Source organism: Mesoplodon densirostris, chromosome 9 (genome assembly GCF_025265405.1).
Source record: "Mesoplodon densirostris isolate mMesDen1 chromosome 9, mMesDen1 primary haplotype, whole genome shotgun sequence".
Taxonomy (NCBI): Eukaryota; Metazoa; Chordata; class Mammalia; order Artiodactyla; family Ziphiidae; genus Mesoplodon; species Mesoplodon densirostris.
The window spans coordinates 68,188,806-68,207,285 of NC_082669.1; the positions used below are offsets into that span (position 1 = coordinate 68,188,806).

The 18,480-nt window shown below is 55.9% G+C and overlaps 1 protein-coding gene across 4 annotated transcripts in view; it reads left to right on the top strand.

Annotated features, from left to right (window-relative positions):
* Positions 1-2,818: 2,818 nt before the first annotated feature.
* ADCYAP1R1 (ADCYAP receptor type I) overlaps positions 2,819-18,480 on the top strand; it is a 38,853-nt gene continuing 23,191 nt past the window's right edge. For 2 of the 4 annotated variants that reach the window (XM_060107807.1, XM_060107808.1), the window contains exons 1-4: positions 2,819-2,914; positions 4,395-4,500; positions 15,345-15,452; positions 17,601-17,621. In XM_060107807.1, the coding sequence (XP_059963790.1) occupies positions 2,864-2,914; positions 4,395-4,500; positions 15,345-15,452; positions 17,601-17,621 (286 nt within the window). In that variant the 5' untranslated portion in view covers positions 2,819-2,863. The remainder of the gene's footprint in view (positions 2,915-4,394; positions 4,501-15,344; positions 15,453-17,600; positions 17,622-18,480) is intronic. The other 2 variants (XM_060107805.1, XM_060107806.1) reach the window with 2 other exon arrangements.

Consider the following 18,480-nt stretch of genomic DNA (forward strand, 5'->3'; position numbering starts at 1 on the left):
GTTGCAGAGCACAGGCTCCGGACACGCAGGCCCAGCGGCCATGGCTCACGGGCCCAGCTGCTCCGCGGCATGTGGGATCTTCCCGGACCGGGGCACGAACCCGTGTCCCCTGAATTGGCAGGCGGACTCTCAACCACTGCGCCACCAGGGAAGCCCCATGGGCAGGGGTATTATTTTTAACACACTCCTCAGTGGTTGTGCTGAGCAGCCCATGTTGAGGACTGTGTTAAGAGGTCAGAGCTCGTCTTGCGTCCCGGGTCAGGGCTCAGGGGAGGAGGCCGTGAGTCTCCATCTGTGGGCACCCAGTCCTGAAGGAAGGGGGTAGTGCTGTTGCCATCTCAGGGGGCCCTGAGCACTCTTCCCTCTTCCCAGGCCTCTTCCTCCAGGAAGCTTGCTTTGTGTCCCAGGGCAGAGGTCTCTCCCAAGAGATGTGTTTCTGGTGGCACGTTGCTGGGAGTACAAGGGCGACGGCCTCCAGGAAGGAGCACCGTGTGTCCACTTAGAGACACAGGCCATGCACCCATTTCCCTCCTCTGGCTTTGTCTGGGCCCGGCTGGCTGTGAGGCAGGCCAAGGAGGAAGCTGAGGTGGTGAGTCACCTTCCTCTCGGCTAAAAAGGCTGAGACCCGCAGAAGCAAAGGTCTTGACTGTGGCCAAGTGCTGAGGCCAGAACCCAGGCCCAGGCCACAGGCTGTGGCTGCTTTCGCCCCTGCCAGGAGGGTCGAGGGAGGTGCTGGGGGCACCCAGGATTGTCCTGGGTGGAAGCCTCCCTGACCCCAGACCCCACCAGGCCTTGGCTTGACATTGTCCTATGTGCAGGAGAGTCAATCCAGGTCTCGGAGGCCTTCTGCCTTAGTAGCTTCTCTAGGCCCTCAGTCTTCAGCATCTGCTGAGAAGCTGTGGGCCCGGCCTTCCTCTCTTCCAGCCGGGTGGGTAGGGAGCACCAGCTCTCTGCAGGCAGGGCCTTGGCCTCCCCAGGGATAGTGGAGATGACTGAACCCCCGGCGGACCACTGGTGTCACATGGTGCCAGAGGCAGCCTGTGGCCACCAGGTGTATGGAGGGTCCTGGGAGTGGGTACAGAGGCTGAAGCCTGTGCTTGGGGTGCCCAGGGCTGCTGAGGCCAGTGCCTCCCCAGCCTGCCCAGTCCTTCCTGACCCCTGGGGGAGAGGCTGGGCCAGCATCCCCGTGGCCCCCCTGGGCTTCTCAGAGCATCCCTTGGGGATACCAAAGCCTCCCTCAGTGTTTCCAAGTGGGCGCCCAAAAGGCAGAACAGTGGGTAGATAAAACAGACCCCCTTTTCCTTGAACCTTCCTGCGGCTGGTTTTCTTTCGCCTTTTCGGGTGCTTGTCTGTCACCAGATTGAGCTTGGAGAGGCCAAGGGGAGCTTGCTGAGGCAAGGAGAGAGGGAGGGAGGTGTGGGAGGCAGCCACTGGGGGCACAAAGGGCCCCAGGGTACTGGCTGCTCTGCCCGTTGATGGGGGGTGTGTAAGGACTCATGGTTGGGATGCAGCCCCCATGGGCCTCTTAAACCAGGCACCTGTGGGTTAGTGGTGGCCCTGACATGGGCCTACTCAATCTTTTTAATAGTAATTGTAACAAAATATTTTAATTACTGTATAGTATTTCATTGTATGGCTATGCAGGGGCCTATTAACAGTGCCTGCCTGATGGATGGTTGGCTGCCGCGTTTTTTGCTGTTGATGCTATTTTAAATGATGTTGCAGTGAATATCCTTGCCTATGCTTCTTTCTGTATAAGCACAAATATCTCTCTAGGATAGATACCCAGATGCAGAATTGCTGGCTTGCAGGGAATATGTGTTAATGATCAGTTTTAGAAGCCGACCGGACTCTTCCTCTGGGCGTGTGCTGGGGCGCCCTCAGGCTCCCCACTCGACTGCTTGTGCCCTTTCTGGTCCTTAGTAACGACTCGGGCCTCAGAGCCACAGGAGCTCTGGGGGGAAGGTCCTCGAGGTCCGGGCACCTCCTCCTCAGTAGTCACCCTTTTTGTCTGTTGCATTGGTAAAGGCTTTATCCTGGAGGCCAAGTGGGCTGAGGCAGGGTGAAAGGAGGCTATGTTTGTTGGGCACCGGGCTTGGCTGCTGGAACAAAGCGGCCCTGTATGAGTGAGTGAGCTAGAGAGGAGGGCACGTAGCAGCCTGAAGCTAGGTAGGCCGTCAGGCTGGCAGGGTGGCTCAGCGCCGCGGGTACACTCAGTCATCCTGGCTCCTCTCGGTGTGTCGCTCCCCGCCTCTCGGTGTTGTCCTGGCCGCTCTGTCCAGCAGGGGTCTGGCATCGGGGAGGGGGAAAAAGCGGCAGGGGTGAGCACGTGATGCCTTAGGGACAGGTGGTGCATGGGTGGCACGTGTCACTGTCACCCACCTTCCATAGGTGGGAAATTCATCACATGCCCGCACCTGAGAGCAAGAGGGACCTGGAAATGTCCTCTCCAGGTGGGCACGCATGTGCCAGCTAAAACTCTATTCCTGTGGAGGGAGATTTGGGGACACGGTCACCTGATGCAGAGGAGAAAGCCGTTCAGACCATTCTTGTAGTCCGACGGCGCCCGAGCCAACGTGTTCCCTGCTGTATCACCAGTGCCTGGTAGTGAGTAGGCACTCGGCAGATGCTTGTGGGATAGAAGAATAAAGAACAGCACAAAGGCATGGAGGGGGGTTACCCGTGGAGGCTTTGCTGTAGGTAGGGGTGGGGGGCTGTCGCCGCCCCTCTTATGCCGCTGGACCTGCAGGATTCATGCCTTTCCTTTCTTTCTAGCCTGTAGATACCTGGGGCTGAACAGCAGCTGCTGTGAGTGAGAGGCGAGCAGCACTGGCCTGAGCCTCCTTCTGGGCTGAGAAGCATCATGGCCAGCGTCCTACAGGCCTCCCTGGCTGCCCTCCTTCTGCTGCCTATGGTAAGGGCCCAGGACCCTCCCCTCCATCACCAGCTGGAGTCCCAGGCTCACCTGAGCTCCCACCCCAGATAACCTGTGTCTTTTGTGTGCTATCAGCCAAGCTCAATACACATGGCTGGTATCTCTGCCAGCACCCCCCTGGACCATCTGGCACTTTTGTGTGAACTAAAAAGGGTGTCTCTTCCTCAAGACCCTGTACCGATTTGACCAGAAATTGTTACATAATTTACAAATCTATTATGATAGTAACATATGCAGCAGCCTTTAGAGTTGTGCAGTACACAACCTGCTCAACTGTATGCAGGGGCCCTCGTCAAGGCTGCAGAAGGCACTTGTGATCCTGGTCCCCAGCTCACTAGTCTCTGGCAGGTTAGAGCTCAGAAGGCTGCTCTCCGCTCATGTCTCTGAGCAAGAGGGATGGGGCGCAGGGTTCCCAGGCATTGGCCCTTGCCCCTCAACCTGGGAATTCTGACCAGCGTGGATGCAGCTGTCTTCAGAGCCCTGGATGCCAGTCCTGCCTCTGCCCTGCCTTACTGTGTGACCACAGACAAGCTCATCCCTTTCCGTGCACATCTGTGAACAGTCTGAGCTAGACTGGATCCCTGAGCACTGCTCTTGGCAGCTTGGGATGCCTTGTGCCTGCCTCCACACTTGCCAGCATCCCCTTATGGAACCATCCCTGCCCTGGAGTTCTGAGTTGAAGTGACAACTTTAGGATGCGGCCGTCGTGATAGCATCCGTGGGCTTTGAAGTTACTTGGTCCTACACTTAAATCCAGTATCTGCCACTAACCAGCCGTGTGACCTTGGGCAGGAGTTTCTAAACTTCTCTGAGCCTCAGTTCCCTCCTTTGTCACATGGGGCAGTAGATGAGAGTGGCTACTAAGCCCCACGGAATGCTACCACTGTCCTTCGCCTGCAGCTCCCAGGCCCCCAGAGGAGAGAGAGGATGAGCTCTCTCACCCCCTGCTTGCTCCCCTAAAGTGCACTTGTAGCCTCGTGGACTCTGGAGCTGGACTGCATGGGTTTGAATCCTGGCTGTACAGTCTACTACACTGTGTGACCCTGAGCAAGTTTCGTAACGTCTCTGTGCTTAAGTTTCACGTCTGTAGCATGGGAAATGGTAAAAATAGTGCCTGCTTTGTAGTACTCTTGATATATATACGCGTGCATATGACAGAGTAACGCACTCAGTTAGTACAGTGCCCTGTGTGTGCTTGCTAATGATATTATAAGACATGGACACTGAGACCCAGGAAGCGGGTGGGATCTGCCCAGGTCCCACACTGAGTTGGTGGAGGGGAAGAGTTCTCATGGCATCTGTGACGAAGTGGAGGCAGGGCCCCCGCTGGCTCTGAAATCTCTCTGTCACTGTCGTCTTCCTGCTTCTGTCGCTCCCCTCCCCCGGAGGCTTAGGTAGCAGGGCTTGTCGGTGAACCTCGCTGTCCCTTCTCACCATCTATCCCCTGTGCCTCCTGCAGGCCAGCGCCATGCACTCTGACTGCATCTTCAAGAAGGAGCAAGCCATGTGCCTGGAGAAGATCCAGAGGGCCAACGAGCTGATGGGCCTGAATGACTCGTCCCCAGGTGAGGAGGGTGGCGGGGAGGGCCACCATCCCTGGCACATCCAGGCCGGCCTTAGAAGTGATGTCCCAGCCTCTGGCCAACTTATAGAAAGCAGTGGAGGGTACAGGTCCCTGGGTCCTTCAGAAAACCCTTTGGGGTGATGGAGCCCTGGATCTGCTCTAGGCAGTGACACTGGGGTTGCCCTCCTTGGGGATGGCCTGCCCCGGATGCCTCCCTCTGGAAGGGGCTATTCTGGGTGACTGGACGTGGCCACCTTCACTCCCATGGGAGCTGGGTTAGAGCTGGTGTCTGGGCTGAGCAGTGGCTGCCAGAGAGCTCGTTAGCAGGCCACCTGGGCCTGGTGGTGGAAGGGACACAGCTGTTGCTGGTGGCCGAGCTAGAGAGCACCTGGTCTCCCCAGAGCGTGAGGTGTGGGATCATTCCCATCTCCTCGGCTCACTCCATCAGAAGGCAGAGAACAAGCCAGCAGGAACCCCAGTCCTGGGCGTGTCTGGTGCTGCTATTCTCCTGGGGCTGCTCCCAGCATGGGGGGCCGGATGCCGCTTCCTTGTGCTGGGTGGTACCACGCACTGCAGGACATGTAGTGGCCTTGGCTCTCCCATTAGATACCCCTAACAGCCCCTGATCGCAATGACAGTCCCAAAAGCCTCACTTTTCTAGATGTCCCAAGGGAGTGGCATGGCCCCGGCTGAGAACCAGTGGTCCTGTGTAACCCCTTTCCTCCTAACTCCCCTGCTGTGCAGGTGGGATGCCGAGGCCCATAGAACAAGGGCACCCTCAGCTTCCTGACTCCAGCAGGGCCAGGGAGAGGGTCTGTGTGGGAAGTTGGGGATTTGGGGGTAGGGGGCATCACTGGAGGACTCGCCAGACTCTCTCATGGCTCAGTCACTGGAGAGTGGGGTTCTCCGCCCACCCTAGAGGGATCCACTTTCCCCCCCGATCCTCCCCATTTACAGGGAACTCTTCTGAGCACCATCTGTTTAAATGCTTGATTAGTCTGCAGCCCAGTTAAATGTAATGGCCCCGCTGGGCTGGGCTCCCTAGCCAGTCAGCTCAGCAGGCATTAACTGTTCATGGAGTCACTCCCAGCCATGCTGGCCTTTCCCTCCAGGTGAGCTCTTGCTCAGCTCTAACTGAGGCCAAAAGTGGATTTGAGGCCTCACCAGCCAGGGAAACTGAGGCAGGGGACCTAGATGGGCGCACAGTTGCAGGAGACTGAAAGAATATCTTGTCCAGGCCTCTTGTCTAGGGGATGGGAATGTGGAGCCTGGAGGGCAGTGACTCTTTAGAACCCTGGGAAGGGGGAGTGTCAGGCTCGGGTGGGCCTGGAACCCAGGTGCCCTCCCTCCCAACCCAGGCCCATTGTTCCTGCTTCGCAGGTCTCAGATATACTTGGGATCAAGTAGTAGTAGGAAGCGTCTGTACAGATGGGTCGAGGTGGGATGTGGGGCTGGGACTGGGTCAGCAGGCATGCAGGTGAATAGCACCCGCGGAGTCCCGGGCAGGGAGAGGACAAGACCCCCCCCCCCGCCCCGCCTTCCCCCCAGGGGCATCTAGGCAGAGGTGTGAGCATGAGTGAGGCAGATGGAAGGATGGATACCAGCCCAGGAGGGGCAGACCAGTGCTGCCGGGAGGGGCTCTGACCCCCAGGCATGCTCAGGAGAGGACGATGAAAGGAATTCTCTGTGGGGAAGCATTCATGGAGAAGGTGGTGTTTACATCAGGTCCTCGACCCTTAGACCTGGCTGTACGTCGGAGTCACCAGGGAGCTTTGAGGAAAATGTACCCAGGACACAATCCAAAGCAGTTAGACCAGAACCTCACTCCATTGGAGTCACTGTGATTTTTTAGAGGCTCCCCAGGCGATTCTGACGAGAAACTAGGCTAAGAACCCCTGAGTTAGGCCCTAGGGAGGAGTAGGCACTTGATGGCAGGTGAGAGCTGAGGGATGGATGACTGGGGAGAACGTTCTGGGCTGAGGGAACCACGGCAGCAAGAGGCGGGTGGGGGAGGGGAGTGAGTCCGCCCCTCGGTCTGGAACCCTGAATTGGAGTCGGTGAGGCTGGGCTAGAGGGACGTGTGGCTGAGGGCCCGGGAGCAGGTGTCTGTGTGTTGCACGTCTGCCGCCACTGGAGTCGGAGGTCGGAGGGGACGGCAGTGTTGGCTTCCCCTGAGCTGCCATGCCTCCCGCTTTCCCCAGGACCCCCCCCCCCCGGACCTCCCTCTTCTAGCCCTTCCTCGGGGCCCCTGTGAGTCAGGTCACCCCCAAACCTGAACCTGGTCAAAGGACCCCAAGCCTGTGGAAGAATTTCACTGACTCATCCACCTGCTCATTCATTCGCTCACTTATCCCCTCACGCTCTCGTGCACTCATTCAGCTCACGTGACGAGCTGGGATCTTAGGTGTCCAGCCCGGGCGGAGTGAGGGCAAAGCCAGGGGTGGGGCCTGCCGAGCTTCTGGGAGAATGTAAAGATGCTGATGGCCACGCCCTCCCCACACCAGCGTGATTGGCATTTGGACAGGGGGACTTGTTGAGAGTACGTGTTAAAAGCCCCCCGACGATTCTAAAGTGTATCCAAGTTTGAGAGCCACTGGGTTGGCCAGAGAATAGCCTCTACCAGGGTGCTTATGTCAACTTGGGCCAGAGAGCAGCCCCCAGCGTCCAGGCAAACCTGGCTGGGAGCCAAGAGTCCAATCTGACTATAAGCAAGAATCAGCATTATGGTATTAATACCTGTGCTTGGGGTGAAATGAGAGAGGCCAGCCCTCCTGCTGTACCCCTTCTCTGCACCTCCCCTGCCCCTTCTGTTCCGAGCACATGCACCATGCACAGAACGCTGGCCAGGGGTCAGCCGATGTCCCGGAAACACACTTGAAAAAGAAAATCTGTCAGCTTGTCCCAGTGACTGTGAGTGTGTATTCACAGCAATGCTTGTATATATATTTTTGTGTATTTATATATATATATATATATATATATATATATATATATATTACTTGTATGTCCCCATGATCTTTTAAATCCCGTAAAGTGAGTGCATTGGAATGAAGACACTGATCTGTTAGAGGGGAGGTGTGTCTGTGGCATGTACGTGTGGTTGAGGGGATGGTGAGGGGTTCCCAGGACGGCACCTGCATCCCCTCAAATCCATATCCCTCACTGATCCTGGGACCTCCACCGCAAAGAGAACGTGGGACCGTAATGCATATAGGGGCCTTCAGAATGGATGCCGAGGGACAGAGATATGCTAGGGAGGGCCACCGGGGCTCAGCAGGCAGCTGAAGGGGGTAGAAAATATAGGTAAGATAGCGGAGAGTGAAAGCAAGCTTTCTGACTGGGTGGTTTTGTCCACAGCGTCCCTGGCGGGTTTTAAAGATGTTTATTGGGACCGTTGTTGAGGTGATATCTTTAGTGGTTTTGTCCCTCGTTCCAAACTCCTGAATGCTAAACAGAACTTGAGACAACACCAAGTCCGGCTGTATCATGGGATGCACAGAGAGGCTGAGGCCAGAGTTGGGCATCGCTGGCCAAGTCACACCGAGGGCCAGGGCCAGCTCTGGGACAGGACCCAGGCCTGCTCTCCCAGCCAGGGAGGGCCCTCTGTGCTGCAGTGCTCTTGTGCCTAGAGAGAAGCAGAAAGGACTCCTGTGCGTGGGAACCAGCGCCTCCTCTCTGGAGCGTCCCCAGACCCACACAGGGCACAGGCACTGCCTGCTGGGCTGGCCGCTTTTGTTCTCCTGGCTCAGCCCGGCCAGCCTGCCTGTCCAGGGTGAGTCCTGCCAGCACGTCCTCTTTGTGGGACTGCGGGCTTGCATCAGTCTGGAGGCCTTCCCTGCGTCTAAGTGGGCTGGTCAGGTGTGGTCCTCCTTGGGGGTCCCACGCCCCATACTCTGGAGAGGATGGAAGAGGGAGGCCTGAAGCGGCCTTGGCAGGGGCAGGACGGAAGTGGCTTGGAGGAGAGACAAGAAAGCCTGCTCATTGCTATTCTGACCCAGCGTCTGAGGCCTGTCCAGGGTGCAGAGTGTGTACCCTAGCCCCCAGCTCCACCCTCACCAGAAGAGAGGCCTGAAGGAGGGCGGGGGAACCACTGCAAGGCTGGGCCCAGGCTCCCCATCCTCGGAGCAAGATCAGCTTCTTGTCTGTGCCTCCCAGCTGCTCTGAGAACGAACAGGCCCCCAGCGTGGGGAGGGGGAGGGGTCTGTAGGGACCCTTCCTCTGTGGAACTCGCTCCCCAAATCTGACAAAGGGTTCTGTTTCTGTCCAAACCTGTTTTTTTTTTTTTTTTTTTACATCTTTATTGGAGTATAATAGCTTTACAATGGTGTGTTAGTTTCTGCTTTATAACAAAGTGAATCAGTTATACATATACATATGTTCCCATATCTCTTCCCTCTTGCATCTCCCTCCCTCCCACCCTCCCTATCCCACCCCTCTAGGTGGTCACAAAGCACGGAGCTGATCTCCCTGTGCTATGCGGCTGCTTCCCACTAGCTAGCTATTTTACGCCAAACCTGTTTTTCTTTGGTCCGTAGTTCTCAGACTTAAGCCTGTATCAGAACCTCCTGGAAGGCTTGTTAAAACCCAGATTACTGGGCCCAGCCCCAGCTTCTGACTCAGTGGATTTGATGGAGCCTGAGTGTCTGTATCTCTGGCAAGCTCCCAGTGGCGCTCCTGCTCTGGGGTCTGCACTTTGAGAACCACTGACTTCCAGAGGGGAGGGCTGCATCTTTAGTCCTTCCTCCACTCCCCCAGCACGGAATTCACAGCTGGTCCTCAGTTTATGGATCAGTAACATTGGCTGTGAAGTAAACTTCAGTAAATTGAATCATTTTTTACCCGCGAATCGCATGCCGAAATGAGGGGCTTGTTCTAACAATACGCAGGCATCCTCAGGCAGCTTCTCAAAGAGAGGACTGCGCCTTTGTTTGAGTCCCCTTGGCGCCCCTGGTCTCACGAGTTTTGTGGAACTGGGCAGAATCATCACCATGACAACCCGAGATTAGCTCCTTATTTTGTTCCAGTCGGGGCTAATGGCTCTTGCGTTCTCTCTCCATTCAACCTGCCCAAGTGGTCTTTTCCCCTCCTGCTGTCACAAGGCACTGCCTCTCCTTGGCTGCTTCGTGTGTCAGCATCTTAGTGGGAGCAGCCCCGGAAAGTGTGCCCAGCATTCTCCCTCCGAGCGGGAATCCCCTGGTGCCTGAATTCCTCCCATCGAGTCCCATAGAGGCTTTCGGCGGGACAGACTGAGCCAGGAGGGCACAGGCAGGCTGCGTGTAGAATTGGGGCACAAGGCGGGTAGATCGGAAGGCTTGGGGTGTCAGAGTGGAGAGTTCTCCCCGGGAAGAGGACTGGTTCTGATTTCCTCTGCACGGGGAAGAAGAGGACAGGAACTTTCTCGACCCCGCAGCCGTGTCTGATGCACTTGACCACCTCCTCCTTGAAGCAGGCTTTCCTGCTGCTGTGTCACCAACGTCTTCTGGTTTTCCTTGTATTTCTGGCCACCCCTCCTGAGTCGTCTTTGCCGGCTCCTCTTCTGAGTGGTGGCATCTCTTCTGTTGGGGCCAGGCCCTAGTCTCTTCTCTTTTTTAATTCTCAAATCTACGCCTTCTCACTGGACATATCATCCGGGTCCACGGCCCTACAGAGCATCCCTGTGCCGACCGCTTCCCGTTCTCTTCCTCCAGTTCCAACTTCCCCACTGAACGCCAGAGATTTGTCTAACTGCCTATTTGAAATCTGGCTTCACTTGGCTCTTCGCATCATCTCAAACGAAACATACCCCAGATGACGCTCTTTGAGTTCCAGCTTGCCGATTCCCTCCACCACTTGCTTCTCTTCCAGCCCTCCCTGCTGTGGCGAGTGGCTCAGCTAGCCAGCCATCTGGACACTCAAACCCAGGTGCCATCCTTGGCCCCTCTCTCCCGTTTAGTGCATCAGTCACGGTAGCCTAGACCATGCTGCGGTAACAAATGAACCTTAACATCTCAGAGACTTAGCACCATAACATTTCCTGCTTGCACACGTCACCAGCCAGCGTGGTCAGCAGAGGTGGGAGGTGGAGTTCGACTCTGCCTGGTCCTTCAGAGATCCAGGCTCCTTTCATCTCGCAACACTGCCACCCTCGATATGCGGCCTCCAGGGGTGCTGCAGAGAGGGGAGAGAGAGAGAAAGGGTATGGAGTCTTTTAGGGATGTTTTTGAGACCTGTTCATCACGTCCCCCCTCTTCCCATGGGTGAGCACTCAGTCACGTGAGATGGATGAGCACCAGTGCTCCCTGGCACACTCACCGGCTGGGTCCAGCCAGCGTGTCACCAAGTCCTGTCAGTCCTGCCTACAGACTCTCCTACGCAGAACTCCTTTCTATCTTGGCTGCCATGGCTCCTAAGCGAGCCCCACCACCCTCCTCTGGACTGCTGCCTTATCCTGACAGACATGTCTCCATGTTTGCTTTCCTGCTCTTGAAATATATTACCTTCCCACACAGCTGAATCAGATCATGTAACTCTGTGTCTTCAAACCCATCTGTGGGAGGCAGAATAATGCCCCCACCAAAGATGCCCACGTCCATGGGCTTCCCTGGTGGCGCAGTGGTTGAGAGTCTGCCTGCCAATGCAGGGGACACGGGTTCGTGCCCCGGTCCGGGAAGATCCCACATGCCGCGGAGCGGCTGGGCACGTGAGCCATGGCCGCTGGGCCTGCGCGTCCGGAGCCTGTGCTCCGCAACGGGAGAGGCCACAGCAGTGAGAGGCCCATGTACCGCAAAAAAAAAAAAAAAGATGCCCACGTCCTAATCCCCAAAGCCTGTGAATGTGTTGCCTTATATGACAAAAGGTATAATTAAGTTAAGATGGAGCACGTAGCCTGGATTATTCAGGTGGATCCAGTGTAGTCACAAGGGTCCTTATAGGTGACAGGAGACAGCAGGAGGGTCAGAGGAGAGAGCTTTGAGGATGCTATGCTACTGGCTTGGAAGATGGAGAGAGTGGCCGCCCGTCAAGGGATGTGGGTGGCCTCCTGAATCTGGAAAAGACAAGGAAACATTCTCCTCTAGAGCCTCCAGAAGGAATGCTGACAACTTGACTTTGGCCCAGTGAGACTTCTGACCTCCAGAACTGTAAGATAAGAAATTGTGTCATTTTAAGCCACCAAGTTTGCTTTGTTATAGCAGCAACAGGAAAGTAATACACCATCCAAGGTTTTCTCAGCATTTGGTATTAAATCCAAACTCACTCCCATGACCACAGGCTATAAGCCCCGTGCGGGCACAGACCAGGGGGGTTTATTCCCCCCAGTTTTGCTCTCCAGTGTCTGACTTGTAATAGGCACTTAATATTTCTTGAATAAATGAGTGAAAAAGAGGGAAGGGAGGGGAAAGAGAAGACACAAAAAAGGTAAAAGGAGAAGGGGGTTGGGGGAGAAATGGCATCTTGAAATCTTCTAGCCTTCACAGAACTAAGCTTTGTTGGGACTGGAGTCTGGAACAGATGGGGAAAGAGAAACTGGTTGTGTTTTGTGGGCGTGGAAGGAAAATGAGTTGCTGTCCTTAGTTAGAAAAACCCAAGGCACCCTCCAGGCTTCATACCTGCCCTGGTGCTACAGGAATTGCCCCTAGGATCCTTAGTCTATGGAGGGGACTCAGGCTAGGAACCAGGAGGGCTTCCAGAGTGTGGCAGGCCACAGGGCAGGGTGAGGGGACCTTGGCAGATGCCCCTTTGAGGATGTCTGTCCTGGCAGTGGGGCCGGGGAAGGCAGCCCCAGCCTCCCAGCCATCCTCCTGGGCCCTAGCATATCCTGAGTCAGTCTCTTCCCGCTTTGAGTTCTAATCACTCAGAGTTGGGGGTCCCCTCAGAGACACCCAGCCCTTGGTGTGCACAGAGGGAAACTGAATCAGAACAGAGGGGATGGAGACTTACTAGAATCATGCAGTGAGCCCTTGGCAGAAGATCTGGGACTTCCCTGGTGGTCCAGTAGTTGGGACTCTGCGCTTCCAATGCAGAGGGCACGGGTTTGATCCCCATGCGTGCCACGTGGCACGGCCAAAAATAAATAAATAAATAAACTTAAAAAAAAAGAAAACAACTCAAGTCTGTGGCTGCCCTGCAGGTGTGGAGGAGACACCCTGCCGTTTCCCTCCCCCTGCCCTCAAATGCAAACTTCTCAAATTTGTTTTTTTTGTCCTCTGTAGCCCTGGGCCTGATGGGCCCTGGCACATTGTAGGTGCTCAGTGAATAGTTGTTAAGAGGATGGATCCCTGCCTTGACTCCACACCTCTGACCTCCAACCTGGGAGCCCCTCCCCATTGTGCCATCCCCACCTGAGCCCTGTGTCCCTCCCTGCCCCTCGGCCCTTGTGACTGTGTTCGCTCGCTCTATAACGAGTCCTAGGCCTTAGGAACGTCGGCTGGCAGAAGCAGCTGGCCGTGCCAGGGCCTAATGTTCCACATTTAGGGAACATCTGTTGACTGGGGCTCCCAGGGCATGGGCCAGACACGGCCACGCTCCATGGCCATTCCACGGTCAACACGGGCCATGGGGGCCAAAGATGTACTGTTAGGTCTCTTTCAAGGATATGTTGTCATAACCAGCCATGTGCAGGTTGGAGTCCTGCTGTGATGGGTGGACAGGAATCATCAGTAACAGACCTGGGACCCATCTCCCTTCATGTGGCCCCAGCATCCTCATCATCTTGGTTTGTTGTCCTCAGAGCTTTCTATGATGCTTCTGTCTCCCAAACTCAGTCATTCTGGGAGCAGGATACTATAGGCTAATGTGATTGGGTGTGAATTCTAAAGTAGCCAGGTCTGAGTTCTGAGAGATGGGGCGACTTCTGGTCCAAACAGGAACTGAAAGTCAGTCGTGGACCCCAGCAGAGAGGCTGTGAGCTCACGAGGCCCGTCCCGAGCCCCCATCCCCACCCAGTGCCTAACCAGCACCTGCCCGGGCTTCCTCTGTGTCTGTCAGTGGCCCTCCACTGGCCTTTCTTCTCACCTGGTAGGGCTGTGTTTCATCTCTCTTTCTTAGGGGAATGATCCCCAGGAACACCTAATTGAAATAATGAAATTAATGGTAATAACAATGGCGATGGTGCATTGAGTGAGCCCGCCGTTCTTCTGCGAGCTTTACATGTATGAACTCCTTAGTCCTCCTAGCAGTCCTGTGGGGTGGGACAAGCGCTGGCTGTCCCATACATGGCAGAGAAGCCCTCCAAAGCCCTTATTATAGACCGCTCAGCAGGATGTGGTCCCTTTTCTGAAAGTCTGTACTCTGCCGTCAGACACACCACACTGTCGCCTCCCTTCTCTGCCTTTGCGCCCCTGTCATGATTACATCTCTGCCCACCTGGAAAACGTGGGGTTCCATGCTCCTCTCACATCGCGTCCTTTTCCTGGGTGAGCTCTCATCCCAGGGCCTCACCCACGCCCCACGTGCCAGAGTGAGAAGCAGGGGCCAGGCCTTAGGAACCACGTTAAAGCTGAGGTGATAGGACCGCTGGACGGTGCTCACTGGGGGTGGCGGCTGTGTGACCCAGCCAGATCTTCCTTTGGAAGAGCTCACGGTCACAGCTCTGTGCAGTTGAGTGAGGAGACCACTGGGGAGGCTGTCACCATGGTCCCAGTGGAAGGTGGTCAGCCCTTAGCTAGGTGGGAGTGCAAGGATGGAGAGTAGGGCATGGATTCCACAAACATTCGGAGGTCACACCAGCAGGACTTGGTGACCAGTCGGCTGTGGAGCACGAAGGAGAAGGAGACAAAGCAAGAGTGACTCCAGGGCTCTAGCTGGGGCTGAGACAGGAAATCGGAGTCTGTAGGAGATGCTGAGTTGAGTCTTGGACACGCTGTGTGTGGATTGTCTTGGGCCTTTCAAGGTGGGGATATCCAGCAGGCCCCTGGCCATGGAAGGCAGCCCCCATGTTGTGCAGGAGTCAGGGTTGGCAGTTGTCTGTGTAAATTCTATCCTGAAGTCCTTGGGGCTGGTGGTCTCGTTTAAGGGCAGTGGGGCAAGGGGCTGAGGGCAGGGCAGACACAAGCCCCTGCATGCAGTCGGGGTGGGCAGGGTGGGGCCCACTCAGTAAGGGCGGAGAGGTCAGTAAGGGCAAGAGGCCTCTCTGGAGAGGAGGGGCGGAGTCAGACGAGGGGTGGAGTCAGACGAGGGGTGAAGCGTCGGGGTGGGGGGTGAGGAGGTGACGATGGGAATACAGAGGACTCCACAGAGAGGCTGGCAAGGGCTGGAAGGAGAGCCGGCACAGGGGCCGGAGGGTCCACTGAACCCCCAAATCTGAAAATCTGGTCGTCAAGCTCAACCTCTTCCTCCTCCTCACAAGCTCATGACCAGTGAGTCGCGCGTCTCGGCGATTCCTAAATAGCTCTCAGTTCGTCCCTGCTCTTCTCCAGCCCTCGGTGCTCACCTGATCCGGGCGTGCCTCGCCACCACAGTGGCCTCCAAGGTGCTCCCTGCTTCCTGGCTGTTTGTGCTCCAAGCCCTTTCCTAGTTCGGGGCCTTGGCTTTGCAGGCCTCTGTCCTCCTCCCCAGCCCCCATCTGGCCAATCTGTGCTCCTCTTCAGGTCCCAGCTCCGTGTCATCTTCCTGCTGCAGGCCTGCCCTGAAAGGCGGTGGGCGACTGGGGGCGGAGGGCATGGAGCGCCATCCTCGGGCCAGACGGTTCCTGCCCCTCCCCTGAGGGGGAGGGAGGGCCCACCGAGGAGGTCGATCTGAAGTGGGACCCCACCGCGATGTGGAGCCTGGGGACGTGGAAGAGCTCATGCAGGGGGATGTGTGCGTGTGATGTGTGTGTGTGTATGTGGGCGTCTGGATGCCCTCTCACCATGGTTCCCTTCCTCACAGGCTGCCCTGGCATGTGGGACAACATCACATGTTGGAAGCCTGCCCACGTGGGTGAGATGGTCCTCGTCAGTTGCCCCGAGCTCTTCCGAATCTTCAACCCAGACCAAGGTGGGTCCCCCCCCCGGGGGCCTCTTCAGGCCACTCTGGGTCCAGCCTGCTCCCCTTATTCGGACCTCAGGCTTTTCTGAGAGACAAGCACCAGAGACATAGGGCACCCTGCAGGCAGATATTTCCCATTCCAGAGCTCATGTGCTGGTGGGGAGAGGAAATCACAGACCCTCGTGCACACAGGGACACAGAAGCACCCCTCAGACGTGGCAGGTCCACGTGGAGGTGCATCGTTGTGGCTGGGCTCTTGAACTTGGACTCTATCACTTAACCCGGCTGGGGACCTTGAGCAGGGCATTCACCCCTCTGTCCCCCATTTCCTAGTCTGTAGTCTGTCAAATGGGAATGTGGCATGGTGACTGTGGGGAGCCAGGTGGAAGCTGCAGATGGAAGTCCCTTAGCGAGACTGGGCATGTCTTAATGGTCAGTGGGAAGTGTTAGCTGATGTTATCGCCATCATCACTCGCACAGAGAGGCCCGGGTGACCGCCTCTCCATGGGGAGGGGTCTGAGGGGAAGGGGTTCTGGGGAGTCTGTCCTTTGAATGTGAGTCTGGTGGTCTCTCCAGGCCTGTTCCTGTCTTTGGTGGAGGCTTCGTGGACTCCTAAAGAAGGTTGGTGGCTGATGAGTCCACACGGACCCTGGGAGGGGCCTGGAGCCAGACTGGCCCTCTACCCCAACCCTGGGGGTGTCACGGGAAGCAGGGTGGCAGGCTGAGGGGCGCTGAGTTGGGCTGGGCAGGGAGAGATGGCGGGGCTGGGCTCCAGGCCGGTGATGTACTGAGAACCACCCGTGGACCTCTGAGCCCTAGGTTGGGGCCTTGGTTTGAGGAGGAGGGTGGGGCTCCTGAGGAGATTAGAGAGTCTGAGACACGTGTGGGCGGCCATGCTCGGGCCCCTTGAGACCTGGGTCTCAGCTTTGTCCTTCACCTGCCTAAGGCTTCAGCCAGTGTCCTTCCAGAAGCGGAGAGTCTCCAAGCTCCACTTCACTACAGAATCCTGCCTGCCGCTCTCCCTAATGTGTGTGTGAGAGGCAGCGGCCAAGTCTTTCACACCTGGAAGTCCAGCCACCTGGGCTGTGCCTGGAGGGGAAGGAGCTTTTGCAAGAGGCGGCGGAGGGAGGTAGTGGCATTGTATCGGGGTGCCAGGGCCCCATCTCTGCCTCCCCGCCCAGGACCAGAGGAGGCAGGGTCTAGCTGCACCGCACCCCTGCCTCGCCTCCCCACAACTTCCCCTCCAGGGCGGGGCCTGTTAGCCACACCTCCCACCTCCAGAATCTCCAGCCAGCCCAGCAGGAGGGTGGCAGTTGAACTCTTCCATCCTGACAGCGTGGGGACTGGGTGTGACCCAGGGCAGGATGGGAAGTGCTGAAGCAAGAGGCACAGTATGAATGGTGGGACGTCAGGCGAGGTGGCAGCCTGCTGATTCAGCCCAGTTTCTAATTCATTCCTATAGAAACCAACTTAATCACTTCCTCCACTTACTCCTTTCATTCAGTCGTTTATTTAAAGTTGACAGAACAGCTACTCTGGGTCAGGTACCATGGCAGGATTACTTCTTTTCAACCACAAAAAAAGGTAAAATGAATCAGCAGTAAAATAAAATTTTCTTAAGATAAACTTTCCTTCAGACTCTATGCCTCTCTCTGGCAATTGCACAATGAATGTGTTATTTACCCCTGCTTCTTAATGGTTCATTAAGGCAGGCCTTTTTAGCATCTCCATTCACAAAGCTGGATTAGTGAGGCTTGCCTTAAATACTTAGAAAGCTGAAGGTGGCGTTTTTTCATTTTATTTCTTGGTTCTCAGGGCTGAATCTCATGCTCATTGTAATGTTGCTCTGCAGGCTATTGGAGAGACAGGAACGTTGATCGCTCTCCTCCTTACACACGCCTCTGATATTTCTCTTTAACTGTGTCCTGTTCTCGAGGGAATCATAGACGTCTCCAGTGTCTGGTCCAGCCCCAGCTTGTAGTTCTCATGCCTCTGGCGCCCCCAGCAGAGCCTCTCTCCAGAGTCTGGGAGTGGGAAAGAGGAGGAAATCATCCTCAGGGCCCAGAGAGAGCAGACCTGACTTTAGCCCCCTTGCTCACCTCTGTGTTCTCTCTCTCTCTCTCTGTCTTTCTGTCTGTCTGTCTGTCTCTGTTTCAGTCTGGGAGACGGAAACCATCGGTAAGAGGAACCTTGGAGAGGACAGACTGCTGATCATCTGTCCATCTGTCCATCCGGCAGGAGCCTGGCTCTGACTGCTGGGAGTGGGTTGGGGGGTGGAATGAGAGGCTCATCAGGGGCTGGGTTCATCCCACTTCCCCCCCACCCCCTCCCTCCTTGGCCATCTGGAGGTGGGGGAGACACAGGAAGATGGAAGATGGAGCTCCCGGTCTCAGGGTGCTCATGAGCTTGTTTGGAAAGTTGACACTCATTCATCTGTGGAGGGGTTAGTAAACAAGGCCACCCGTGTGCATAGGCACGTGCATATGTACACATACAGGCCTGATTGTGTGAGTGAGCCCACATGTGGAGTTGGAATGTATGGCAACTCCAGAGTAGAAGAGACCTAACCAGGTGGCATTCAGGCAGAATGACAATGATGTCAGGGGAGACTTCCTGGAGGAGGTGGCATGTCAGCTGAACCTTGAAAACAGAATTTTGAGAAGTAGAGGGGAAATTGGGGTTCACTGCTAACAGGAGATTCAGCCTAAAGAAAGGGTGGAGGTGGGAATAAAGAGTCAGGAGAGAAAGAGAAAAAATGTCTGAGGAGGAAGTCTTTGGAGTTCTGGGTTCCCTTTGATGGGAGTGGTTTGTGGGCTGAGATCGAGGGTTGAGCACCAAAGAAAAAAATGCAAGCCCAGGACCCATATTGCTATTCTTTGCCCTTTTCTTAAAAAGACCTGGTTAATTAACTTATTTACAAAACAGAAATAGACTCACAGACATAGAAAACAAACTTACAGTTACCAAAGGGGATAGCGGAGGCGGGGGCGGAGATAAATTAAGAGTTTGGCATTAACATATACACACTACTTTATAT